At 38.5% G+C, this 27,433-nt stretch overlaps 2 protein-coding genes across 6 annotated transcripts; one reads left to right on the forward strand and one right to left on the reverse strand.

Annotated features, from left to right (window-relative positions):
* Positions 1-936: 936 nt before the first annotated feature.
* arhgap42a (Rho GTPase activating protein 42a) lies at positions 937-15,655 on the forward strand. 4 transcript variants are annotated; one of them, XM_067494251.1, is made up of 24 exons: positions 937-1,512; positions 3,762-3,857; positions 3,957-4,018; positions 6,187-6,258; positions 7,353-7,454; positions 7,551-7,661; positions 8,217-8,321; positions 8,676-8,802; positions 9,102-9,202; positions 9,654-9,763; positions 9,897-9,975; positions 10,075-10,114; positions 10,232-10,294; positions 10,397-10,471; positions 10,559-10,643; positions 10,722-10,780; positions 10,911-11,016; positions 11,259-11,418; positions 11,509-11,659; positions 12,251-12,961; positions 13,065-13,224; positions 13,554-13,625; positions 13,781-13,860; positions 14,565-15,655. In XM_067494251.1, the coding sequence occupies exons 1-24, from the start codon at positions 1,359-1,361 to the stop codon at positions 14,627-14,629; spliced, it is 2,946 nt and encodes a 981-aa protein (XP_067350352.1). In that variant the 5' UTR covers positions 937-1,358; the 3' UTR covers positions 14,630-15,655. The 4 variants fall into 4 exon arrangements, with proteins under 4 accessions (XP_067350352.1, XP_067350350.1, XP_067350351.1 ...); XM_067494249.1 differs by having other exon boundaries at positions 14,581-15,655; XM_067494250.1 differs by having other exon boundaries at positions 10,397-10,462; positions 14,581-15,655.
* Positions 15,656-15,807: 152 nt separating this feature from the next.
* On the reverse strand, positions 15,808-25,910 carry trpc6a (transient receptor potential cation channel, subfamily C, member 6a). Of its 2 annotated transcripts, XM_067494253.1 has the most exons (14): positions 25,665-25,910; positions 24,408-24,736; positions 22,929-23,061; positions 22,312-22,612; positions 21,500-21,685; positions 20,797-20,961; positions 20,444-20,687; positions 20,137-20,364; positions 18,626-18,890; positions 17,642-17,837; positions 17,025-17,225; positions 16,595-16,648; positions 16,217-16,292; positions 15,808-16,103 (listed from the first exon to the last, which is right to left on the reverse strand). In XM_067494253.1, the coding sequence occupies exons 1-14, from the start codon at positions 25,802-25,804 to the stop codon at positions 15,973-15,975; spliced, it is 2,649 nt and encodes an 882-aa protein (XP_067350354.1). In that variant the 5' UTR covers positions 25,805-25,910; the 3' UTR covers positions 15,808-15,972. The 2 variants fall into 2 exon arrangements, with proteins under 2 accessions (XP_067350354.1, XP_067350355.1); XM_067494254.1 differs by lacking the exon at positions 24,408-24,736 and having other exon boundaries at positions 25,665-25,895.
* Between the last annotated feature and the right edge of the window lie 1,523 nt (positions 25,911-27,433).

The raw sequence follows: 27,433 nt of genomic DNA on the forward strand, positions 1-27,433 counted from the left end.
AACTACTACTTCGTCTGACTTAAAGGGACAGGTCACTTATGATAATACTATTCAACTGACCTTTTAATTATTTTTTATTTCAGTTACTTTCAGCATTTTCACTTCACCATTTCACTTCATCGTTTTCATTAGTGTTTGCTTGCATGAAATACTAACTTTAATCACCTAGAACGAGGCTGTTGCCATTCAGGTTTTATTCATTACTGTCACTTGAATCTTTTTCAGAGCATCAGCTTTGTTAGACTGTGTTATTTCTGTAGTGTTTCTTATTGTTAGCAAAATAAAACAGCAAATTGATGTTACTGCATGATTTTCTGTGTTGAAAAAGCCCGAAAGAGGTTTTTCTGTGCTATAGAGGTCCCATGACCCCCATTGTTGTCCAAAAGCTGTTAATCATCGATGAGCCATATTGGAGCTGGAGATGTTCCTACATTACCATGAACATGGGCATTAGAATTTTTCATGAGTGAATTCCGTTTTTCTACTTGTGAACACACTAGTGCATCAGATGTATTTTACTCCATGACTATAAAGTAGTGCCCAACAAATAGTCTATTCAGGTCTGAATGTTTGTAACAAGCAAAGGCTGTTTCGGAAAATTACTAAGCCTAAGTTATTTATGCATGACCCATTTAAAAAGATTTACATATTGTATAGGAACCAATGGGTTTGGGGGTCTTGGCTGAGTGCCAGAGAAAGGTTAACGAAGTCAGAAAGTACTGAGAGACAGACAAATGTACTGTTGGTTTCGGGCATGAAGTTTTCTTGACAATGCAAGAAATAGTAACAATACCTAAAAGATGCCTTGGATCTTATTAGGGTATTAGGGTAAATAATGATGATGACGATTATTATTATTATTATTGTTATTATTATTGGACCTTCCACTGATTTCGCAAAGGGCCAGCAGGAGTCACCCGTTCCCATAGTAACTGTCCGTCACTCAGTGCCGTACGCGGACAGTTAGCAACAGTCGTCTCTGCCGACCGCTTTGATATGTCCAGAAGCTGGTTTCTCTTTGACTGATGGAGATTTTTCTTTCAACTAAAGAGTGAGTAAGAAGTCGAGGCGCCGTTACATGGGAATATGCTATTCTGAAAGCTTGAGACAGACAGTGAAGAGCTTGTCATGTAGCCTGGCCCCAAAAAAAGGGAAAAAAATCTCTGCAGCAGCGTTTCAGTGTCCGGAAGTTCTCAGGGAAAAAAGTGAGAAAGGCATGAAAAAACGCGGAGCTGGAAGAAACTTTTAACTGGTTTCCTCCCTGTGCACTGCAGAGAACTGGTTTCTCTCGTAAGTCCCATCTAGGGGACAGATATAAGGGCTTTCTGTGTTCATTCACTGTGAGTTTTAATTCATCGATGGGTCTGCCGACGCTGGAGTTTAGTGATTCGTTCCTGGACAGTCCGGAGTTCAGAGAGCGACTGCAGAACCATGAGATAGAGCTGGAGCGCACCAACAGGTTTATAAAAGACCTCATCAAAGATGGAAACATGCTCATATCTGCCCTCAGAAGTAAGTACACGCTGGTTATTAACTTGTCTTCCGTGTAAAACTGTGTTACAACAAGCTACTCAACCAGTTGTGCGTTTTGCTGCCTGATAACAGAGAGCAAGCCAAGGCCATCAATTCAAACAGAGACAGTGTTGTCAGTTTAGTCTGCATTACTATTAGTCCATAGATTATTACATAGAGTTGTGTTTGCTTTGAGCAGCACAGTTAGTGCTTGTGCATTTGTTACATATAAATCGAGATTTACGGATGATCTAATGTCAATGATAAGAGCTGCTTTTGTATATTGTTTTAGTCAAAATACCAATCTATTACTAAAACATTCATCAGGCTAGTCAGATCCCTGTGAATATGAAAGTTAAGATATTACTAATAAGTGTTTCTACCCTTCATCAAGTCAGTCAAGTTATAAAACAATCCATTTGTGAGGTCTCACTGATAAAGTAAGAGAAGCCTTTATATGCCACATCCCTATTTTTGGCATATAACTAATGTATTGAGTAGTAGCAAATGATTGCATGAAAGGATCTGTAAATGTTTTTTCTTTCTCTTTGTTGTGAAACTAATTAACACAAGTAAGTGAGCTTTACTGTAAGGTGTCTGTGAGGTCACATGATGGGTCCAGACCACAGCTGAAATTGAATGATTCTTTTTTTTTGGCACTGGTTGTGTTCACCTCCTCAGCTGTGAGGATCCAACGCATTTCTGTCATACATATAGTAAAGTGTAGCCTTGGTTTTTTGAATTTGGGGTTGGTTAAAATTAGAAATTTGAAGGCATTACCTTGTATGTTCTAAAATGATAAGCATTTTGAATGAGGAACAGTAAGAACCCAGTGTGTGATTTATGCTGTGGGATACTCTAGCAATTTAATCCAATAATTATATTGTCATTATGTTGTAATGATTAGATAATAAGACATTTTATAGTCGTCTATGAAGAAATTGATTTGTTTGGTGCCTTCCTATAGCAGTTAGACATTTCCTGGTTATTTATGGCTGCTGCCATATTTAGCTAGTTTGAAGTTTCTTTTCATCACCTCAGATTGAAAGCTCAGACACACCTACAGCTTTTGGCAGTCTGAGGTTTCTTTGACTCACTTGCTGGTTGAGGTCATTGTTGTGAACACTGCTGATATCTGCCGTACACACGTAATGCTGAGTGTGCTTGGCAGTTGTGTGACCCCACGGGGGTGAAACACCTCATAGCTAACATGAACAGATCAATCTATGTGTACAAGATCTTAATACCTTTACTGACTCTAAATTATTTTCCCAATTAAAGCCTGATTTCAAACGTGGCTTTCGGTGACTTCATCTTATGTCAATGTTTTTAGTGCAACCGCTGAGTTCCTCATCATTCATTAAATAAATGGAACACGACAGAGTTTTGTAGGCGCATGACAGCACTATTTGTTTCAACAGTCAAACGATCTCTAAATGCAAACATTATTACAAATATTGGAGCAATATTTAATGTGAATAATTTTTGATAGGCATGTAGATATCAATAAGTTTGTGGCTTGTTGATGGCAGCTGTCATTAAATACCACTATAACCCTGCTTTTTCCTTATGTGCAAAGATCTTATACACCACCACAACACATAATGAGACCAATTGTGTGCTCTCAGGTGTTATTAATATCTGGTCCACATCTTGTGTCTTTAAATAACAATAATGTGGATACAAACAAATTTCTGTCACAGAATGTTCCTTTTTGCAGTACTTTTTTAATGCACTGAGCCTGACCATAAATCTAATGTGCCCTCTAGAAGGTAATGTGGTAGAAATGGCTGCCAAAACACACTTTAATGTTTTTATTATGAGTGTGCATCAGGCAGCCGTGTGCCTGAAAAAATACTTAACATCGGCTGGCATAAAGGCCAGTGTTATGGGTGTGTGAGTGAGAGAATGCAGCCTATTGGTGCCAAGTTTTTTTGCTCCTTGGATTATAAAATGTGGTATTAAACTCTCTTATTGGAGTGTTGTTTGGACACGTAAACACAGTTTTGTGAGGGTTTGTTGCAGGGTGTGGCAGCTGTTTCCATCAGACTTTGACACCTCAAGTCTTGGCAGTAGATATTTGGGGGGATATATTATGTTTTCTGTAGCCTCTAGGAGAATAGGAGCAATACACTGGATTGGAGGAACAAAGGTAGTGCACAAACTCATTCCTGTAATGATCTGATGGTAATAATTTCATTATTCTGCCTGCTTTAAGTGGTTAAATGAAGTCTGTGTTATTTTCTCAGGTCTTTCTCTTGCTGTTCAGAGGTTCTCTCAGTCTCTACAGGAGTTCCAGTTGGAATGTATTGGAGATGCTGAGACTGATGATGAGATTAATATAGGTGAGATAAAAATGTCCCTAATAATCTGGAAAAGCAGGAGTTTAGCCTGCAAAATATGTAAAATATTCTCATATTAAAGGGGTATAATTAATCTTGCAGCTCAGTCTTTAAGGGAGTTCTCTCAGCTCTTGAGCACCATGGAAGAAGAGAGAAAACGACTGGTAAGAAAAATAAATCTGTGTGTGTGTGTGTGTGTGAGAGAGAGAGAGAAAGAGAGAGAGACCGAAATTTAAAAAAAAAAAATGCAAAATTGAGGACATTTTATTGAGGCTGTCATTAGGAGCTAGTGCCACACAGTGAATTATTGCCAAAGACACCCCATCTTTGCAGATGCACTCACAGTCAGTAACCTTAATATAATGACTTCACACGCTGACTTCCTCAAGCTACTATTCAGATTTTCCCACAAGTCTAATTCACAGATTTGTTGTGAAAACTTGTACCAGCAGCAGTGAGTGCAACATTGCAATTTGGGAAAACCTCTCTGACTCAAAGACCCTCCATCATACGGAGGCCTTTGTGTGGGAGTGACTGGAGTCTGGCACAGATTGTATGTGTAGGCAAACATCTGCGCATGTCCAATACATTTGCATAGTATGCTACCTTCTGTGGAGGTCTATGTGTGTCTTTGTAATTGTGTGCATGGTCTGGTTACAAAGGGACCATGTGGAACCTATTCTGCCAATTCCCCTATGAGACTGAGCACAGGCCTAACTGCCTGGGAAAGTCCATAAAGGGTCCAGTGCATGTGTGTTTGCCTGCTCTCTCCCTCTCACTCTCTCTTCTTCTCTCTCTCTCTACTAATACCATTGTTATTAAGATAAAGGACAGTTCCAGCAAATGGGTTTCTGTGAAATTCCTACCTGTTCAATCTAAAAGGACTCTTACTGAAATAACAATGGCCCGTTCTCTTGGTTTTCAGCTTCATCGTGTTTAATTTATTGTAGTGAAATAGGAGAACATACAAAGAGAGAAGACCTTTGTTTGCTTACTGGTGCAGCACTAAACTGAAGTGAAAGTGAAGTCATAATGCAGTGCTGGTAAACAATTTAGTCAAATGCTTAAATCCGCTTGACAGAACAAGGCAAAACATGCACATGTAGATTCCTGACTAAAGAAGACTAAGACCTAATATAAAAAGCAGCTTTAATAACAACTTTGTATCTTTCCTTAGTGGTTGATACAAGACACATACACATTTCCCTAGTTGTACCATAATTGATCATTGTTTAAAATTTGTGAAGACTCTCAGTCATTCAGAAGTAACCAGAAGGTCAAAACCAAAAAAGAAAACTCATCTTGCTTTAAGGCACTTAGAATATTTTACATTTCCTTGAGATTCAAGTGCAAAAAAGTACATATAGCAAACGTTTTTTAAAAATTGACTCACGCGCATAGGAAGTTGGGGAATAGTTCTGTCTTTAAGAGTTTTTGTATATTGGGAGTGACGGTGCTGAGCGTGCAGAGTTTGGAAACTTGTTCCACCATCATGGGACCACTGTGCTGAAGAGCTTTGAGACTGTTGTGAAGGCCTGTTATAGGTTTGCCCTTATTAGTGTGTTACAGATTTTGAATAACAAAGACTAACCTATTGTAAGTGGAAAACATTCGCCAACATCAAACTGAGACCCAAGTTTCCACTGTAACAGTCAGTGTCACCAGCTGAATAATGTTACTTAATGTGAACAACTAGCAGAATAGATCTCACATTGTGCAATTTGCTAAGACACAGCATCTCAGCAGTGCTACACATTAAAATTTGACTTGTGATTTTATACTAACACTTTTTAAAAGATTTTTTTCACTCTTCGTTACATGTTCATGGTAAAATGACCCTCATAGTTAGAGAATGCAAACAGTGAAGGTAATCCACATGTAGTGTTTCCGTCAGTCATGACACTAATTTAATTTGGTTGTAATTCACCAAATTATTCTTAATTTGCCCAAAACAAGACAATGTTGTTCAGCTGATTTATTTAAACATCTGTGTATAGTCTAGTCATCTAAAACACAGGCAAAGCCTTTCAGGTCCTTAGTAACTGCCTACTTTTATTAAGTGCTGTTCATCAGGATTTACTCTGTGGTTTGGAAAACAGCTGCTTTTTGCAGTCATCTAGTTAATTGCAGCTACCAGCAGAAACTTCAAGGAATTTATCTTTTTTATACATTTTTTTATTTAAATCAAAACACAAGCATTAATTGAGGAATCAGATTTAAGTCACCACTGCAGCCCTCATCAGTGACTGAGCTGTTGTCTCAGTTTTATTGCTGGTCTTTTATTTATTTACTGTTATGACTCAATCAGCTGACTGTTTTTTTCCTGTCTCAGATCCAGAATGCTGATGATGTGCTCATCTCACCACTCGAGAGGTTTCGTAAGGAGCAGATTGGAGCTGTTAAGGTATACAGTCGCTAGAATTTAAGGGAGACTTGAAAGTTCAGTAGATTATTAACTTAAAATAACTTAAACCAGTTAAACTTTAACTCTTTTATATACAATAAGCACAGATGATATTTATATGGTCAGTAAGTGAAGTTCAGTTCATTTTGGCTGTTGGATTTCTTAGTTGTCTGACACTGTGGGTCGTGATCAGACAGATCACTCTGATTCGGTCTGGTCTCACTCCATAAGCGGTCAGAGAATCCGATTTGTTCAGATAAACGATGGCGCACTGTCCAGTGTCACCAGCAAGGTCATGGGAATAAATGCTGGGAGGCAACATGAGGAGCATGTCACAGACAGAGAGATAGTTGAACTCAGGCATTGTAAACACGAAGTGAGTCTGGTTTCAGCAGCTGTCTCGAGTCTTATAATTCAGTTTCTGAATAAGTTTCTTTCTTTGTTCAGCTTTAACTTTAGACAGAACTAGAGGCAGATGAAGCAGCATCATGCAGTAGGGAGGAATTGAAAACAGAACCGGTCACAGCTATTATTAATCCTGAAAGTGAAGTCACAGCTCTTTTGTTGGAGTTGATCGAAGCGAAAGCCTGTAGAATGTAGCAGAAGTGTGCGAGCAGTACAGCCTCATACTGATGGTGAGCAGAAAAAAAGTGGTTGAAGGTGCAGCTGTGTTAGAAAAGATCTTTCTTTTTAATTAGAATATATTCAAATGGCCCCACAGTATTTGTCATGCATTTTTAATCAGCTGGAACATTATGTCATGACTAGACATTTATGATTAGTAAATCACTATGGTCCTTGTATTCCAGTGCCCTTTTTTTGGAAAAAAATGAATTCCTTTTTTAAATGACCTTCATTTTTTAATCTTTAAACCACACTATTTTTCCTCTCACCAAAAGTTTCGTGACATTGCATGTAGAAAAGTACTTCAAACGTATGAATGTAATTGTAGTGAGATAACAGAAACATATTCAATCACTGACACATTGTTATATGAAAGTGTTTATTTAGAGAACTGTATTAGCAGATGTCAAATTTGCTAGGTTTGCTTTTATTTCCTGCTGATGTCTTCTCCACATCTTCATCTTCATCAGGAGGGAAAGAAGCAGTTTGACAAGGAGACGGAGAGATACTACTCCATTCTAGAAAAACATCTCAGCCTTTCCCCCAAAAAGAAGGAATCCCAGTTACAAGAGGTAAGTATTTTGATTCCTCAAAATGCCCATCAGTTTGCTGCCATGTGTGTTAGGTAACGTAAAGGTCTGTTTGTGCTATGGCTGCTTTTGTTGCAGGCTGATTCACAGATGAGTAAGGACCGGCAGGTTTTTTATGATGCATCACTGCAATATGTCTTCAAAATTCAAGAAGTGCAGGAAAGAAAGAAATTTGAATTCGTGGAGCCAGTGAGTTCACACACAAACCTTATGGTCCTTATGGCTGTTTTACAATATATTGTTTCCTTCTTTATTTTGTATTTCTGAATGTTTTTGTGTAGGTAAACACAACCACCAATATACAATGTTTCATCACAGAAAAATATAATTGATCAGTCTATTCTGTCCTTCATGTAAACAATAATGTAAACAAGTCATAATTGCAGTGTGCGGACAGACATGATCGTCAAAAGCAACTGAAAAACACACATTACACACACTGTTTGCTTAGTGATAAAAATGTTTTATTGATGCATATCAGTAAAGCTCATTTCCTGTTACTGTAGCAGCACTTCCTGCATTTGAGATCTCTTCCATCTGGCAGAGAGGAAAACTCTTTGTTGTAAAGTAAACAAGTGCTGCAAACCAAACAACATTCCAGGTTTTTCTCCTATAGAAAAATCTGTCAAAAATGTTTTGACTGATTGAGCAGATGACTGATATACATTCTTTTTTTTAATTTTCTCAATAAATTCTACATTCCCAAAGCCGGCAGCTAATATTTTTTCTCATTCTGCTCTTCAGTTATTAGCCTTCCTGCAGGGTTTGTTTACATTTTACCATGAAGGCTACGAGGTGGCCAGTGAGTTTGAGCCCTACAAGCAGCAGCTTCAGTTCAACCTGCAAAATGTAAGTGTGTATCTATAAATATTGACCGAACATTATGTTCATTATTATTCAGCTTGTTGGAACATACAATCTAAACTACTTCTACTCACAGTTTGAAGAACCTGGTTTGGCACAGCATTGACCGGTCACATTTTGTTAACCTGGAAAGTTAATATTAGATCCTTAGATGGTTGCGAGTTTAAAAATAGACCAGACATAATGTATTCTGCTGCTTTTTGATTTCTTTATAACTGAAATCCAGTGGTACCTCTTTTCAAGATGAGTCAACTGCATCATTTCCTGTCTAACAGAGATATTATATGTACTGTATACATGCAAGCCACCTTTAATTGCTGTTTATTATGTCTTGTTAAGGCCCGCAATAACTTTGAAAGTACGCGTGCTGAGGTTGAGAGGCTGATGAGGAGGATTCAAACTGCAGAAGACTTCAAGGCCCCCAGTTGCTTTACCATGGAGGGTTTTCTGTATATACAAGAGAAACGTGAGATACACAAAAATTACACAAGCTTTTTTTTTCAATACATACTTCACATTTAGGGGTCACGAGCGTGACCCCTATGAAAATGTGTGTGATAAAAAGTGGCTGTGGATCAATGGGCAGAGCAGTTGTCTATGAACTGCAGAGTCAGTGGTTTGATTCAGTGTTCACAAAGGATCCTTGAGCAAGAGACTAAAGCCCAAGTTTTTCCTGGCATGTGCTCCTTACTTGTAAGTTACTTTTGATAAAGGCATCTGCTAAGTGACTAATTGTTATTGTGTCGTGCATTGGTGAATGTATAGGTCCATTAGGCAGCGTGTGGACCAGGTACTACTGTACGTATGAAAAAGGCTCCAAGATGTTCAGCATGAGCAACACAGAGGCCAGACCAGCCAGCAGACAGGTGTGTTGATAGCACTGATGAAAAATAATTTCTCTGTAAATATACAGAGATACACTTATTATAAATTCACTTCTAATTTCTAAACCCTGCATGGTTTTTAAGTTTCTTGCCTTCCATGCATATTTGTTGTGTTCTGTTTTTGCATTAAAACTTAATAAATTTAATTTAAACTTAAATAAATTTGGTTAACAATATTGTTGTGTGATAATATAGTTGTAAGCAGGAAATGATTTCACACTATTTGCCAGTAGTTTTAAACAAGCATTTAAATGCACAACATGTGCTGTTAATGCAACTTTGACAAACGCTCTCAATATATTGTAGTTTTGGGTTTATGCTCTGATGCAAATTTAAAAGTGCCACAATGTGCAAATCTGTTTATAGTCTACAATTTCAAACGGAGAGACTTTAGTGCTGAGCTCATATTGCAACAACATCTTTGTGTTAACAGAACGGAGTGTTGAATGTTACCCCGGAGATGTTCAGGCTGCGCTCATGTGTTCGAAGGAAGACGGATTCAATCGACAAACGCTTCTGCTTTGACATTGAGGTTGTGGAGCGGTAAGAGGGAAAAGATGACACAGTGTGTATGTGTGTGTGTACAGCATCTGACTGTTAGTGGAAAAAATAAATTCTATCATGGCTGCTGTTACATTATGCTTATGGGTATTATTATTTAATTATTTTTCTGCAGACATGGAGTCATCACACTGCAGGCTCTTTCAGAGGCCAACAGGCGGCTGTGGATGGAGGCAATGGATGGAAAAGAACCTGTATGAATACATTCATCATTAAACTGCAATAGTGCATTTAGTATTGGAAAAATAATCTTTGAAATGGCATTTTTTTAATAAATCTCTATCCATTTTCAGATCTACACATTGCCTTCTTTACTTAGCAAAAAGGAAGAGAGTAAGTAACCTGAGATTTCTGTCCTCAATTAGTGCATTTTCTTTAATAGATAACAAATTAATTTGTTATTGTTTATTTTTATTTCCTATGTATGTTAAAGTTTTTTTTATATTACAGCATTTCTTAATGAGGCCGGCTTCAACTTTGTTAAGAAGTGTATTGAGCTCATTGAAACGAGAGGTAATCGTCCTTAGAATTAGATTGTGTATCAATATGAGTCCGTTATCTGCAGTGTTATTTTATCAAGTACATTGAAACAACTATATGTATCTGTGTGTGAAGGCATAACCACCCTGGGACTGTACAGGACTGGAGGAGTGAACTCTAAAGTGCAACGTTTAATGACGAGTGTGTTTGGTAGGATGTGTCCTGCTTTTACGTAAGATGTTATTTTTTTACTAGAGATCCTTAATAGTTTATTGCCTAATGCCTACGTTCCTGTAGCATCCACAGCTCCTGCTGATATGCAGTTAGATGCAGACACCTGGGACAACAAGACCATCACCAGTGGCTTGAAGGATTATTTCAGGTAAAGAAAACTGTACTGAACAGTATTTGTGAACAACGCTTCTGAATTATAAACTTGTGATTTGTAATGTGCACGCAGGTGCCTGGCAGAACCACTACTGTCCTACAGACTGCATAAAGAATTCATCAAGGCTGCAAGTAAGATTCCTTACTGTCCCTTTTTGTGTGATGGATTAATGTTTTATTATTTGATGTATTTTATTGAATGTTAATTTAAGCACATTATGTCACCCTCTCACCGAGTCATGTCTCCTTTTATGTGTCACAGAGTATGATGACCAGACGTATAGAGTAAGAGCGATTCATGCTCTTGTACACAAATTACCAGAAAAACACAGAGCAATGTTGGACCTTTTAACCAACCACCTCCTCAAGTATGTACATATCGATGCATACTGTGCTTTTATTGTGAAACGCCTTGTAACTGTCCCTTTAGCTTTAAGAGCATCTTCATGTAAAATACTACAATAGATACTACAATGCTAATTTACTTCACTTATTTGTTTGTGAAAAAAATGGTTTGCCGATTCATAGTTTTGTTGTCTATCCATTATTTCTGCATTCTTTATGAATTCCACTTTAATAATACATTCTGATTGTGTATGTGTGTGCACAGGGTGTCCTCTCACAGTGAACACAATCTGATGACTGTGTCCAACCTGGGAATGATCTTTGGCCCAACGTTGATGAGGTCACAGGAGGAGACGGTGGCTGCCATGATGAACATCAAGTTTCAAAACATTGTGGTTGAAATTATCATTGAAAACCATCACAAGGTGCATTTACAGTAAAATACACAAACATACATATAGTATATATTTAGTACACACACCTAATGTAGACATGTGTACTCTGTGTCCTGTCAGATCTTTGGTGAGGCCCCAGACCTGACATTACCTTTACCTCAGGCTCCCTCATCTCGGTCAACTTCTCGTAGGAATAAAGCCATCTGTCTGTCATCTGGAAAGAGGAAGGCCCGTCTCTACCCTCCTGCTCTCTGTTTGGCAGACAACGACAGTGAGTGTCTTTGCAGTATCAGTACTCACCTGCATTACCACTAAGCAGTCATGGATATTTACTCAATTACCATAAATACTGTGCAATTTTCTGATACTTAACTTTTCTATTGTAATACAACTTTATACTTCTACTATACCACATTCGGGAGAGAAATATTGTACTTTTTACGCCGCCACATTTATTTTACAGCTATTACAGCTACTAGTTGCTTTTTAAATGAAGATGTTACATTGAAAATCAAACAGCAATAGTGAAATGAGTAATTATTGGATATTAACTAATGGTTTGTAAGCTTTTTGACTTGTGATCCTTTACAAAGAAAATATTTTTTTATGAATCACTTGGTTGCAATTTCACCAAACCAGAGTGTTCAGATTTATTTTGTGAATTATCGATTGTTTGAACAAGGTACAAACCAGTGTATTAGACAAATACAAATCTAGAACTAATGAGGGTGCTGAGTTAGTACAAGTTTCATGGCTGTGTGATGTTCTTTAACCTATTCAGGAATTCTTGACCAATAACCGTGATGCTGCCAATGTTGTAAAGTCTCTGTATTATTTGACCTGCTTTAATTTCTTCCTCCAGGTGACACTTTCAGTAGCAGCCCCAGCACAACGCCAATGGGCAGTCAGGAGTCTTTGTCCTCTCACTCCTCTGAAAAGAACGGATTTTCTCCTACATCTCCTCCGTCCTCTCCTCCTGCCGAACCTGGCATGTCCTCTGTTGTGCCCGCTTCTCCTCCCGCAGTTTCCGCCTGCTCTTCGTCCCATAATTACTCAAATGGGAGGGATCAGAAACAGCTAACAGACACCTCTGCCTCCCATCACCTCGCGCCTTCTACTTCGTTGACTTCCTCCCAACTAAGTCCAGCCCCACAGACTTCCTCTGTGTCCTCCTCCACATCCTCTATACTGTCTGCAGAGAAGAGGCTGTTGTTCAAAGGAAACTCAACCGCGTCTTTGTCATCTGTTAAAGAGTCAAATTGTCCCTCCAGAGGCTCCTCGTCCACTGCCTCCAACCAGCAGTCCTCGCTTCAGCGCACCTTCTCTCTCAGGGAGGGTCGAGCTGATCAAATATTGTCGTCTGTTTCTTCTCTTAAAAGCACTCAATCATTTGATGAGAGAAGTGCATCTGACGCTTCCTCCACTGTCACTGAAACCAGAGTGACGGATTCTACCTCCCTGCAACAAAGGATTGCTCACAGGACTGCTTCCTCCTCCTCTTCCTCCTCCTCCTCCTTGTTTCCCTACCCTATTTCCACAAGCTCCTCTCTCACTTCCCTACACATCTCTGAGGGTATATGCCTCTCTTTTACACTTTGCAAAAATGAATAATGAAAAAAAAAGATTTTTTCTTTTTTTTTTTTTTTTCGGTCCTGATTTCTTGTATTCTATTGCAGATTACAAAAGCTGTTATGGATCAGTACAGAGTCTCATGTCCCTGGACCCACGAGATGCAACACATACACGTAAAACTTCTCACATCCGCTGTGGTTGTGATCTGACAAAGAAACATTCTGCAGCCCCATCTAGCAACGGCTACCAGAGGCCCGGATCAATGTGAGTGTCTGTGAATTGTATTTTACATCATTAAGGTGCATTAATTATACGAAAAAAAAAATACAAACAAGAGCAAATGGCTGTTTAAAGAAGCAGCTTTGTGCCTTAAAGTATCGGATATGTTGACATGCTTTATGTTATTTTTTTAATTACACAGTTCAGATCAGTTGACACAAAAACACAAATCAGTCGTCTCTGCATTATCGAAGAAGGAAGCACTTTGGCTGTTTTACCTGCGCTGACTTTCACTCACTCTCTCCATAAAAACTAAATATTATGTCAGGAAATGTATTCAGACCATGTAATAACGTTGGGTTCTTCTGTCACAGATTATCCGTCAAAATAGCACAACGTGAGAGTTCAGTTTTCTCCTCAGCATTAGACCTGTGTTCTTCGGGAAGGTATGTAGATTTGTACTCTTATCACTTGTAACAACTACATGTTAAGTCACTAAATTCTATTCAGTAAAGGAAAAGTAAAACTTATTTATAGCAAAAACACTTAATAACTTAACATCAAGTAAGTTTAAAATATTTTGTTTTGTTTTTTTACGTAGGGAAGCGAAAGCTCTTTATTCCTGTGAGGCAGAACACAGCCATGAGCTCAGTTTTCCTCAAGGGGCGCTGTTCTCAAATGGTAAGAAAACCACTCGTAGGTTTCATTTCCTGATGCATCTTTGGCCCCTGTTAGACATTATGAACACATAACTGTATGTGGATACACTGTCTGGACAATGACATTTGATCAGTGGGTGTTTGCTTTTGCATTATAATAGAATCTTACAAGCTTATATTACTTCCACTCCCAGTAGCTTTTGTTGGACTTGCTTGTGTTAAATAACCTTCTGCCCTGACTTGTTTCTTAAGAATGTGGACACAGATTGCTCTTTTACTTGGGATCAGTGTTACCCAAACCATCTTGACTCATCCTATTACATATATATATATCACTGTGCTCTAGATGACATACAGCTGACGTTACCTTTGTGTTTTTTCCTGATACAGCTGCTGTATCCAGATACATAATGCATCTTAGTGCAATGTGTAAATAGAGTATCAGGTGTTTAGAAACCACATTCATAAAAGTATAATCTTATCTTATTTGTCGATTTCATCAGTGTTTTTTCCTGAAAATTAACTTAGTTTTAATAATTCAAGACTAGAACTTAATACAAAGATCTGTGGGTCTGAATAATGATCCAGCTCCAGTTTTGGAATGTTAACACAACTCATAGAAAAATCCCACGAACTCACTCAGACGTTGTAGATTTATTTCCATGTCTTGCTTATATGTAAGTTGTTAAGGCTGCATTACGAGACCTTTGTCTTAACTTGCTTTAGTTGTTTGTGTTTGTAGTTCACTCTTCAGTGGAACCAGGTTGGCTTCAGGCAACATACAAAGGTAAAACAGGCCTCATACCTGAAAACTACATCATCTACATCTGACTGACCTGAAGCTGTCATCGCTGCATCCCTGAATAATGCAAGATCTAACTTAATATTATATGTTGATCTACATACAGTAATGCTCTTTACTGCTGATCAATAATATACCAAGCCTCAACATTTTCACCAACTGGTGTTTTTGATATAAAAATTGTTGACATGTTTTTTATAAAAATATTATGAAATAATAAATGCTGTTGTTGCCATGTTGTCATTATGAATTAATTACCCGTCGGTATATAAAGTGTTTAAAATAAGCTCCACCTTTGCCAACAGTGATTTTTATTTTGCAATATTACAATATTGTAAATATTTACAATATTTACAATGTTAGTACTTGTACTTAAGTTAGTACTTGTACTTAATTTGAAGTGGTACTTATAGTGGAGATTTTTTACAGCAATACCTGGACTTTTGCCTGAGTATTTAGTTTGTGTACTTGTACCTCTTCTGCACACAGTGTATCACATTTTGCTGTGTAGGTGTAGACTCTTCAGAGCAGCCATGCTGAATTTTGTCCTCCATGATGTTTTTAAGACCACCAGAGTTTGTGGCTGATCGATGTAAATCATGTAACTGTGACTGACTGCTGTAGCTGAAACTAAGGATGTTTGTGCTTCTGACTACTACATCTACACCATGTTGGGTCATTAACCAGCCTGTAATGTGGTAGATATTGATATTTGAATTATCAGCTGATGTTATACTTTTGCTAAATCCAACATTTTTGGCTCATCTTGTTTGTGTTCAGTGGTCCTCCATCAACTCTGAGTATGCTGAATGAAATGTGTTTGCATCAAAAGAACGTTTTGCTAATTCAGATTATGTTTGTAATGATCACATTAACTTCGTAACTGTATGTCCAGACATGAAGTACTTACACCTGAAACAGTGTGAATTTGTGGCTAAAATGCCACCACAGCTTTCTCCTCCTGTCCATCTCTGTTTTCTTACAGTTTAAATAAAAACAAATTGCCCTTATATTACCTATTATTTTAACATGTGCACGTTTTAATGTGTTATTGTTTGTATAAATTAAAATAACAATGATGAACTTTATTTTTGGTGGGTAAGGAAGATTTTAAAAATTATATAAACTAGTTTTGTGCATTTTAAACATAGAAATCAAGGAATAAACAAGCTGCTTAACTTTCTTTTTTATTTACACAGATACCTTCTGTCTACATTCTTTCATATTATCAGTGTTTTGTGACTATTGTATTGTATGTACATTCAATGATAGACAATAGGCACTTAGAAATATTTGGGCTCTACAGTTTTATGTACAAGTTGAGAGGCAGTGCTACTGTGAAGGTGTATGGATCTCTCCGAACCTCCTCAGGAGTCCATCCAGGGCCTCCATGTTTTGGGATTTCTCCTCTAGCAGCTCATATCGCAGACTGGAGATATCCTGCTTAATCTCTTTCAGCTCACCTGAATAAGAAAAGGCCACACAAAGGCGTGAAAAGAACAATGGCAGAAAATCTAAATTAGAATGGATCTAAGAAAATAAGTTTTGGTGTGTGACGACATTCTGTCAAATTTACCTTCAGTGATCTCATCACTCTCTCTGTTTGCCTGGGCTTTGATAATGTAACGCTTTATCAGTCGCTTCATGATCTTCTGCAACCGGTGGCAGAGAAAAATGTCAAACTCTACAATTAATAATGCTATAATGGGGAAATTGTTGATAAAAACTTCAAACTGTAATTTAGAAATACTCTCAGAAAATTGCAGCTTAAGTTTATATGTGTGTTAATAGGTGTAAAGTGCTGCTTTGTTATATTATAGCAATATATCATATTCTTATTTATACTTTATGAAAACCTTTATTCTGCTACAATGTTACATAAATATCTAGTAAAATATTATTTAAACGTTTTTCTCTGAATATAGTGACAATTGCACAAAGAAAAACCACATACCTTATATCTGGATGGGCTGGTAGAAACACCATATCCGGAATTTCTGCCTCCAAGCTGAAAGATTAAAATATTTTTGTTCAAATGAAGACAAATTTCATCACTACTAATAAAGATTTTTATAAGATCCATGATCATATCACCTTGCATTAACTAAAGCCATGAACAAAGTAACTAAACCAAACTAAGCTCCATTTTGCCTCTGCAGCCCTGTGCAGGTAGATTAAGGATCTTAGCTGACACTATCAAATGAAATAGAACAGGTTCTGAATGGTTTCACAATGTTAGAAACTGATATTTCTCTAGTAAAACCTGTTTTCAGGTCTGAGCAGTACCACAGGGAGGTGCTCTAGCCCCATCTGTAAAACATCAATAGCACAATATGTTTTTTGGTTAATGTTAATAATATATATGTGCCCATATTTTGTGGTACCTGGTTGAGCTTTGTCTCTGCTTTCTCCTCACTCTGTCCAGCTACATATTGCAGAATCTGGGACCTTATTCCTTTGACTAGTCCCAGCATAGACTTTGGACTGGGAACCAGGTTGAAGGGCACAGGAAGTGTCCTTCCCTCTTCAAAGTAGGAGAACCATAGTTTGGCCCGAGCAAACTTCCATTCAACATCAGCATCATCCTAACAAAGGAAAGAGAAATAACTGAGAATATTTGTAATATTTTAATTATTTGGTTTTTCAAAAAGAATGAGAGAGGCTTGATAATTTATGTACTATAGCTTTATATATCAGTTTATTAATAGAATAACTTTGTTTTTCTTCTATGCTTCTTCTGAATAATTTAACTATTCATGAAGTCACTGATTGCAGCTCATGAAACTTTCAAAACGGTGGCTTTTCAGGAAGCAGTATCTTAGATTAATTCAGTTTTTGCTACACTTTTTAAATGAGTTCTCTTCCACAGTTTATTGCAAAATCATTTAACTTACCCACATACAAATTTGTTGTATATGTGAACATATCATCACAAATATGGTTACTGTATAAAATGTGTTAGCTTGTATTAAAGCACAGATGATTTTCTGATTTGACAAACCTCAATCTCCTGGAAAGAACTGTTAATCATGGCGATGAGCATGTTGAGCAGCACTATCACCATGGTAACATTGTAAACACCATACAGCACATAACCAATGTTCTCGATGAATTTGTGTCCGTTGTTGATCACAACGGATTTGACCTCAGACAGTCCAAATATAGCCCAGAACAATGTCTTGAAGCTCTCCTCTAGGCTGGATGGATACACAGCAAAGGAAATGGGGGAGATGAGAGAAATGTTATTTTTAAAAACTCAAACAAACCATTAATGAACTTAGAAAAGCATGTTTTATGCTGACTGTTAGAACTGATCATCATTTATAGCTTATCATACATTGTTAGACTGTTTTCTAATCTTACAGGAAGCCACGGATTTTTACGTAAATTTTACGTAAGAAATTCAGCTTGCAGTGTAATGTAATTAGGATAGAGTTGGTTACACTTCATATTTATTTCACTATAATAAAAATGTGTAGAAAATTGTTTGAAATCCCACGGTCACATTATGACTAAAGGAATAAAAGAGAAAGAAACTACTTCTATATTTTCAGCAAAGCTGCTTTTAATTTGTAACACTGTATATCACCTTTTTCAGCTTATAAATTACTGCAGATAAGAAAATCTGAAAGGGGAAAATTTCAATTTGGTTGCTGCTGGCAGCTTGTGTGGTAGTGAGTCCAAAGTTGAAATGGCTTCATTTTTTAGAAAGACAAGCCAGGAGATGATGGGAAGTACTTATTTTTTTTTAAATAAGTCACTGTATTTAATTAAAGGTGCTCTAATATTATTAATCATCTTATAATTGTATAGCTTGGCTTTTGTAGGCCATGGTGTGGTGGCCTTTCTAGTTTTGTGACCCAATATTAATCAACACCACAAAACGTGGCTCTATGCAAACTGATTAAACACACAGGTACCTGAAAGCATAACAAACAATAAAGCATGAATGAACATATACACGTGTATACAATAAATATCTCACGTAGTGAAGGCGTCATTCTGCTTTGCCCCTAGGTAGTAAGAGTACAAGTTGAACATGCCGATCATGAATGCCAGGAAGACCAAGATGAAGATGACCATAAACTTGAAGATGTCTTTGACAGTCCTCCCTAACGAGATCTGCAGAGGACCAAAGCTCTCGTTTGCTGGGAGGATGTAGGCGATCCGAGAGAAGCTCAGGACCACAGCAACGGCATACAAGCCCTCCGATACCAGCTGAGGATCTGACGGCATCCAGTAGATACGTGCTACAAAAAGGTGAATTAGTCAGAAAAGCTCGGAAACCAAACAAGCAGTGTTGGAAAGAAAGTAGCTTATAGGTTTACAGGTTTTCTGGTTCCCACAAGGAACATGGACATTGTTTTCAGCTGCAATTTCAATGCTTGAAGGTGGCTTTGCCATCTGCAAAGGGACATTTAACCAAAATTTTAGTTCTGCCGTGTGTGTAGTTTTTACTCTATTTCTATACTTTTGAGACTGTGTTGATGTCAGAAAACACAACATCAGATAAACCCTATGCACCAAAGACTTTCAACACCCTGTCAACAATCCTTTTACATTAAAGATGTATGTTCAGAAGAATCCTGCCTCAGCAAAATGAAATAGTCTACAGAAATAACACTTCAAAGCCCACTAGCACCATGACAATCATGTCTACAATGACTGTATGTAAACTTTAGTTTGAGAATGTACGTAGTGGCAGACAAAATGCAGTCCTTGTTTTGCATTCCGTGGTTTAGATGAGCTTTCAGAGTCTTAGTTAGAGAGAAAGAAGCAGGATATCCTGAACTCTTACATCCTTTTTACCATTTTCCCTCTTTTGTTGTTATCCTTTCAATGGCGCTCAGCACTGAAACAAAGTGCTAAATACACATACATATACATATATATATATAATACATATATATATATATATATATACATATACAAACATTTCAAGACAAAACAGGGACTGTGCAGCTTGTCTGTGATCACTTCCATTAAAGGCTATGTGTATACTTTTATGGGGGGGGAACTTCTCTTATCTTGGTTTTCTTATCCAATGTTAGATCATTTTACTTATGCCAAATAAACAATCAATGTGTGACTGAGGGATACAAGTAAACCATGGAGTATGTTAAGTCAACTCTAAACTTAACTACTCAATGTCAGAATTCTGTTTCATATCGAGCTTCAACATGCCAACAAGTAACAGGAGAATTCATGCAGAAACTGTTGATATTTCGCCATTGCAGCTTGCACTAACTAGGGGGGTGGGGAAGCTAAGCTCTGAGAAGAGGAACCCCCAAACAAACACCTATTTGGCATTATTTCTCCCTCACTTGTATGTTTAGTAGGATTCTTAATTATTTGAATTTTATAACAACTAGTACTCGGAGGGTTGGTTGCATTTCATGTCTTGTTTTAGTTTCATTCCCACAATGGCCTCTTTAACTAAATTGTCATTTTTAAAGTGTGTGCGGGGGTCTGTTACGGTGTGTTACTCATGCTCACCTAGTGTGAAGTAGTGTATCTCCGGCGGCATTCTGACATTAATCAGTGTTGTGTAGTGAGTGTGTACATAAGTTTGGGATAAGGTGGCATGTCTCAGAGCAGAGAAGCGACAGCTGAAGGAGGCGAGGAAGATTGCCAGCATCCCAAAATCCAAGAAGTTCCAGGCTTCAACCAGATACTCCCCTAGTCCTTGACTCCAGATCTCTTTCACCTCAGCCCAGATCATACCTGCAGGGGCACAAGTCACAGTATATAATCCACAGGATGACATGATGTTTGGATGAGCACTATCATTTCTTAGGCTCACCCATGACCCATGAAATGATGAGGATCTCCATCCATGTGAAGGGTGTTGTGGTCATGCGATAGAGAAGCAGAGGGTCTGAGTTTAGTTGGGGTCTTCCTGGGTGCTGATGGTGGGTCATGTTTGGCAAGATGGTGGTGCCTGCAAACCGGTCTGCAGCATTCAGGATGAGAAGACCCAGGAAAATGGTGAAAGATGATGCATGAGCCACAAACTTCATGAAGGGGCTGCGCATCACTTTCCCCACCTGAGCGAGATAGATGAAGGAGAATTACAATATAGACAATGCATTTGGAAATGATATATTGTGAAATTTGTGTGTGCATAGTGCATACGGTAATTGTTACAGTACATACTCTGCTGCATGGAGCGATCCAGTACCCCAGAGCCAGACCCGGCAGCCCTATAGCCACTGCCAGGACCACCAGCAGTTTGATTGCAGTGGTCTGTTGTCTCAGGCCAGGCAAATTCTCATACCAGATGCTCAGCAGCTGCTGCTGGCAGTTAGGGTGAGCCACAAACTATGGACAAAGTGAGGAAATATAGCAGCTTCATGCCAAGTCGATGTGTGAAGGTACAGTAAATACTCTAGAGTATAAACTGTAACTTATCCTGTTTTTGGAAGAGTATTAGTGCTAAGGAGAAGGCAGTGTCAAAGAATCTGGTAGGGCTGGAACAGTTATCATTGATTGATATGGCAATTATTTTTGCAATTAATTTATCAAAATATCATCTAGGTTTCCAAGGTCCTGTCAACAGAAACAGCACTATGGCCTCTAACATGTCATAGGAAATGTAAAAATGCAAAGATACATTCAAGCTTTAATCCAAGTTTAAGATCTTAAAAATGCTCCTGTTTTTACTGACTACTTGTAGATTCTATTTTAGACAACTCTAAATGTAATTTTAGCATGAAGCTGCCACACAGTCACTGTTACACACTTTCTTTCTCTTTGACAGCATGTGTGTTATATGTGCTGAAATCACTGCTTTTTTGCAGTAGACAAACAGATAAATATCAGGGTTCCTTTGTCACTGTGTGTTAATGAGCATACAAACCTTTTTGAGCTCATATTTGATGGCCAATTTAAGTCGTGTGAGGGGGGGACGACCTGGCAGATCGTAGCTGTCTTCAGAGTCAGTTTCTCCGTTCAGTATGGCCTCCACCTCCTCCGTGCTGCGACACAGATCCAGAAGGCCGACCACGTAGTCCTTACATTGGCTTGTCAGACGGCAGTAGTCGTTCTACAAACACAGTGAGGACAAATGTACGTGTGAAACATCTGGGATGTGCCGCAGTGGATGATGTTTAGTGTTTGCGGTTGCTAACTGAGGAATAAGTTGTGGAGCAACAGTATGCAGTTCTGTGAGAACCACTGATTTGTTGCAGCGTCATTGCACTTTATTCTTAATAAAAAACAACTATAATAGCACCAGCACTGGTGTAAAACCAAGGTCAACGGACATTTGAGCTCAATTTTTTAAGACATCTGTCCAAAGATATTCTACTTGAACAGATTAAAAAATTCTGCTGAAATAAGCAGTGTGTTTGGACATCTGCAATCTCAGGAGCATTTAGGATTTTATGTATTGTACTGCACCTATCGTACACAGTGTGCTGTATTGTTCCAGCAATAACTGTGATGGTTATATGCTTGTCAAACCAGCAATGTTAACAGCGATTGCAAGATGTAGACCTGTATCCGCTTTTGCTTCCTCTGTTGAGGGTCATAAAGTGATCTTCTGTTTACTGGCAGCTTTAACTTGGGGCTGGCTGCCAGCAACAAGGCAAATATGCCTTTCGTGTGCTTGAAGATGAACTGGTCCTTAGTGCACATGTGCAGTAGCACAAACAAGTCTGGGATTTGTACCTTAAATTCTTTTTCAATATTAGCCAGCATAGCCAGTTCGTGGCTGAGCTCTAGGGCAGCCAGCACTGGATCCTCACTGGACAGGGAGAGGTAAGCAGGACTGGCGAGACCTCGGTATGCATTTATCCTGGATCGCGAGTGGCTGAAGGAGTCAAACTTTTGCTGGTAGTTGCAGGCGTCGCAGCCGCAGAAGTAATCATGAGGATGGTCGATGCGAGCCCCTTTCCTCAGCAAGGTGTGAACGATCTCGTATTCCTGACAGTGCGCTGCAAGGATCACTGGGGTCACATCATGAGAAAACCTGGGGAAAAGTGCAGGAAGAAAACATAAACAATATTTACATGAACACTTTTCTGATAGGACTTCACTTTGATGTTTGATCCCTGACTTAGACTTTAGCTGCCTTGTGCTTCACTTGTAAGTTGCTTTGGATAAAAGCGTCTTCTAAATGACTAAATGTAAATTTAGCACCATAAGGAAATCATTGTTTTGACTGTTTAGTGCCTTTCCTCTCTGTTTCAAACTCTCTCTGTCAGGAGCTATGTCTCCCAAACTGTAACAGTGCTACTATTACACTATTGTTGGAGGACACTATATTTCAGTGATAGTCTTCTTACCTCGTCCCATCTTCATCATAAGCGTAGAAGTCATCCAACATGTCTGCCTGAGCAGGGCTCGCTGTCAGACGACGGGCATCCCTGAAAGAAGGGTGACCCAGCAAGGCTTCTGTGATACGAACATAACCTTTACCTACAGCAAAGAGCACAGCTGTTGGAGACGTTTGGTACAAACCAACTGATTATTGTACAACTGACACATTTAACTAGTTGTATGTTCAGCTTGAAGAGTGCAGTATATATTCTTCTTCTGGGGGCTGTAGCTCAGTTGGTGAGGCAGTCATCCACGGACAACAGGGTCAGTGGTTCGTTCCCCGGTCACGGTTATATGTCGAAGTGTCTCTGGGCAAGACACTGAATCCCTAACAGCCCCTTCCCCTCCCCAGATGTGGAGTGCTGATCTAAGCCCAGTAGAAATTGAGCAGGGTTTTGTCAGAAAGAGCATCCGGCGTAAAAACTGTGCCCTGAACTCACAGGATAAGCCAAAAGGACAAAAAAGTTACATATATATATATATATATATATATATATATATATATATATATATATATATATATATATATATTCTTCCCCTCATTTTTTTAAAAATTATTTATGCGAGACTTATTCCATCTCATACAAACATGTGATTGTATGAAAATAATCTTAAAAGTGTAGACAACTTTAAGTCTGATCATAAATAAATGATAATAATTAGTACATTAACACTGGATTACATGGCTAATTATTTATGTAAAAAGAGTTCCTTGCAGTGCCAGAGCCACAGATAATTAGATTAATTACCACCCAGTTATGTATTTCACCTCGGCTCTATGAAATTTTATACCATCTTTCAACTCATTGTTTTAGGTTTATGCCCCAACAACACTGTTGTGGCTCTTTTACACTTTTCATAGTGCTTGGACAAAAAAAGGAAAACATGGCCCAAAATTGACTGTACATTACCTGTCAATGGCAGACAGATAATGTTAACTACTAGCTGGTGAACAAAAGTTGGTGGATACAAAAGAATAAGCTAAACAGATGTTGGACAAAATGTATTTACCAAATGCCAATTGCTTACACAGCTTACTGTATTTATTTTATCGGATTTTTATCTGGCTAACAAAGCCAAAGTTGAGCATGTTGTTCAGGTTACATAAACAGACTGGATTTAGAAACATCTCTTTATGGCCTGGAAAGCAGAGATCTTTTTTGGCCAATGTATCATGTGAACAGTTTTCGTTGCCGTGGCTAGGCACAGATTTTAAGTCCATTCAGTCCATATCCAGTTCCAATAATAATCCAGATTCTCTCTGCAAGCTGATATCATAAAGTACAATTAGTTGTCTTGCAGCAGGTGTTTCACCTCTTCTAACCTGATTTAGAGGTTAGGTCCATTGGACAGCAGTACAGCATCTTCTTTGTTTCATGTGTGATTAACCCTTTAAATGTATTTTATCCCTTGTATGCATAAATAGACAAATGCCCACATCTTACTGATGGCTAACAGAAGTGCGTCACCCACTCTGGCCAAATCCGCCCTCCCCAACAGTAGCTCTGTCACCTCCAGATGCTCGTTGGCTACAGCTAGCTGCAAAGCATTCTGCCCCATGTAGTCCACAGCATTGACATTCAAGTTGGGCACATGGAGCAGCATTCGCCGAACCTCCGGTATGTTTCCGTATTCTGCTGCCTCCAGGAAATGCTGCTCAACCTCAGACAGGCTGACTGATGGAGCAGAGAACATGTAGGCAGGACCACGAAGAGCCTGGCGTCGTTTAGCAGCACTGAGACGAGCCATGAGCTGTCTGTCAGAGCTGCTGTGGCTGCCAGAGAGATGAGTGCCACAGTTTATTATATTATATTACTTAATCTCAGTTTCACATTTGACTCGTAAAATATTTTCTTCTTCTCTTAATTTCTTTCATTTCTAGGTTTCTTTTGTAAGTAGGATTTAAGTACTAATTCTATTTCATCAAGTAGTGGTAAAACTACAATAAACAGTGTGGATTTTACTTCTCTTAAAAGCATGAACTACTCCACTGCATGCTTTTATTTGTGGGTCGTGTAATTGTGGAACATTTAGTACCTGACAAGAAATATGCTTGAAAATACAATAATGGTATAACAGCTATTTCCTACAAAAAGATTTGACTAAAGTAAAAAATATAAAATTACAGAGTGTCAACGGAGTCAAACACATTATTTTTAAGTCAAGCACAGACTTAGAGTTGTACTACTACGGAAGCTGGAGAATTTACAAGTTTAAACATTTCTCTTTAGAAACAATATTCATTGAAAACATCCTCATAATTCAACTTGTTAGATAGAAATCTAAAAATAGATACTAATACAGACAAAGTATACAAACCAAGGTGTAAATAGAAATGCTATGCTTTCATCTCAGATTTTACACTGACATACAAAAGGTTTTTCATAGACTTGTTAATGTTTAAAGTGTATTTATGTTGCACAAATATATATTTTGTATACTTTTTTGTATGGTGTATAGCGAATTATTGAAGCTACAGACATGCTGAGGTAGCTGTCTATTTATGGGCCAAGGTATAACAACATCCTGTGTTTATATTACAAATTTCTCAGCCATCCGCTGATGATGTATATCATATAATGTCCCAACCTCAGGACTTGATTTTACTTATTTTATTTTAAATAGCACCTATTTTAACAAAATTTGCAGAAAATGAACACAAAAACACTGCTGTCTCCTACGTAAACTGTGTAAAGACTTACGTAAGGCATCGTCCTGGGCAACAGTTTTCCTCTCCAAATTCATCGTATATCAGCAGGTTATCACGGCTCTTAGCCCTGGGACTGTCGGTGTAACCCGCAGGTTGGCTGTTACTATGAACAGCTGACGGTCTGCGGTTCATCCTTGAGGTGATCAACAAAAGAGGGTCTGCTAGTGCTTCATATGAATGAGTAATCAAGGGGCTGAGACATGGCTTTCTCTCTGTGTCTTGCTGTCTCCCTCCCCCTCTGTTTTTTTCTGCGTCCTTGAGAAAGAATGCATCCTTCTGAATTCCACTATACTTTTATTTACACGAGTAGTTGAACTGAACGTGGAGGGCAGCTCAGTGTTATGACTCAATACAATAAACGTTACTGGTGATACATGGCCATTTTTGTCTTGTTGTCAGTTGTTTCAGCTGAATCTACAAAGTCCTCCTGTTTTCCCTGGAAAATACTTAACTTAATTTTGAGAGTACAGGCTAACTGGTGAAATTTAAGACAGAATATCAGAATATTCTCGAAATATTGTGCGTTGCCAACAATTTCAATGCTCAGGCTGTTATTGCTATTTTAAACCACTGTGTTTAGAATAGGTTGAATTTTATCTGTGTGTGTGTGTGTGTGTGTGCAACAATGACTGATGGCTGAAGAACAGCAGATGAGATTCCTCAGGGTTTAAATTCCCAGCAGGCTTTGCTTCCTGTGTGCTCCCACTCTCCACTGATCCTCGTCCAGTGTGGGAAAACAACTTCCCATTAAACACACACACACACACACACACACACATTCATGCACTTAAATGCACAGATGTGGTCAAGCACGTCTCTGTTTGTGAGCATGCAAATATTTATTTTCTCACCAGCAGGTCAAAGTTGAGCTTATCACTATCACAGACACGCACAAACACAGTTGTATGGTATTTTCAGCCTGTGATAATAGTGTTGTCCTACATTGTCTCTAGTTCCCCATTTTTCGTGTGGTTCACTAAAAACACCCCTTTACATCACACAAGCATCACACAATCTGATAAAGCAAAGACTGTGGCAGGAAAACTTGCCTTTTAAGGGCCTGCTTCATGGCGTAACAGTGTCACATTTTACAGGGAGGATGGTAGAGTGAAACTTTCACAAATGTCACCAGAGTCAGTTTTTGTTAAGACATTCTCCTCAGAACAGAACAGACCTAAGATCTGGATGTAAACACTGTCAACTTAAACATACACACTGCTATTGGGGGGCACTGACGGGGCCAGCACCTGGACAGTACTTTTCTGTGTGTGTGTGTGTGTGTTTCTGTGTGTGTGTGTGTACGTAGATTAATTGACAGTGGCAATATGGACATACCAGACCACACAAAGAGCTAAACTCCTGCAGTGTTATCACCTCAATCTGTGGCACTGAATCACAAACATACAGACATATTTATCTGTACTGTCTGCAAATGAGACAAAATAAAGGGGATTAGAGACCAAAGTGTTGGAGCCAAAAATGAGTACTGGGGTCTGTTGAAAACCAAGAATAAAGAAATGGATGAAAATTAAAATGACCTTCCACGTTTTGTATTGTGTAGGCACAGACAAATCCAACCATCTAATGTCTTCTATTTATCCAGAGTCTGTTCGCTGTGTGTTTAATAGGTTTTTCATCTGTCCCTCTCCCCAGCAACATTATCCAGCTCATCCAGCAGGATTGTGAGGCTTTCTCTTTTTCAAGCATATTCAGGGTCCACCCTCTACACAGAGATCATGGCCATACTGTAGGTGAGGGCTG

The sequence above is a fragment of the Channa argus genome, chromosome 24 (genome assembly GCF_033026475.1).
Source record: "Channa argus isolate prfri chromosome 24, Channa argus male v1.0, whole genome shotgun sequence".
Taxonomy (NCBI): Eukaryota; Metazoa; Chordata; class Actinopteri; order Anabantiformes; family Channidae; genus Channa; species Channa argus.

What these genes read in the sequence shown, in the direction of transcription:
- arhgap42a (XM_067494249.1), top strand. Translation starts at nt 1,359, where the DNA reads ATGGGTCTGCCGACGCTGGAGTTTAGTGATTCGTTCCTGGACAGTCCG. An exon ending in CTGTTTGGCAGACAACGACA is followed by an intron (nt 11,660 to 12,250) that starts GTGAGTGTCTTT and finishes TTCTTCCTCCAG; the next exon opens with GTGACACTTTCAGTAGCAGC. An exon ending in TTCCCTACACATCTCTGAGG is followed by an intron (nt 12,962 to 13,064) that starts GTATATGCCTCT and finishes ATTCTATTGCAG; the next exon opens with ATTACAAAAGCTGTTATGGA.
- trpc6a (XM_067494253.1), bottom strand. Translation starts at nt 25,804, where the DNA reads ATGAACCGCAGACCGTCAGCTGTTCATAGTAACAGCCAACCTGCGGGT. An exon ending in TATGATGAAGATGGGACGAG is followed by an intron (nt 22,613 to 22,928) that starts GTAAGAAGACTA and finishes ACTTTTCCCCAG; the next exon opens with GTTTTCTCATGATGTGACCC. An exon ending in GTTCTTTCCAGGAGATTGAG is followed by an intron (nt 17,226 to 17,641) that starts GTTTGTCAAATC and finishes TTCCTTTGTTAG; the next exon opens with GATGATGCTGATGTTGAATG.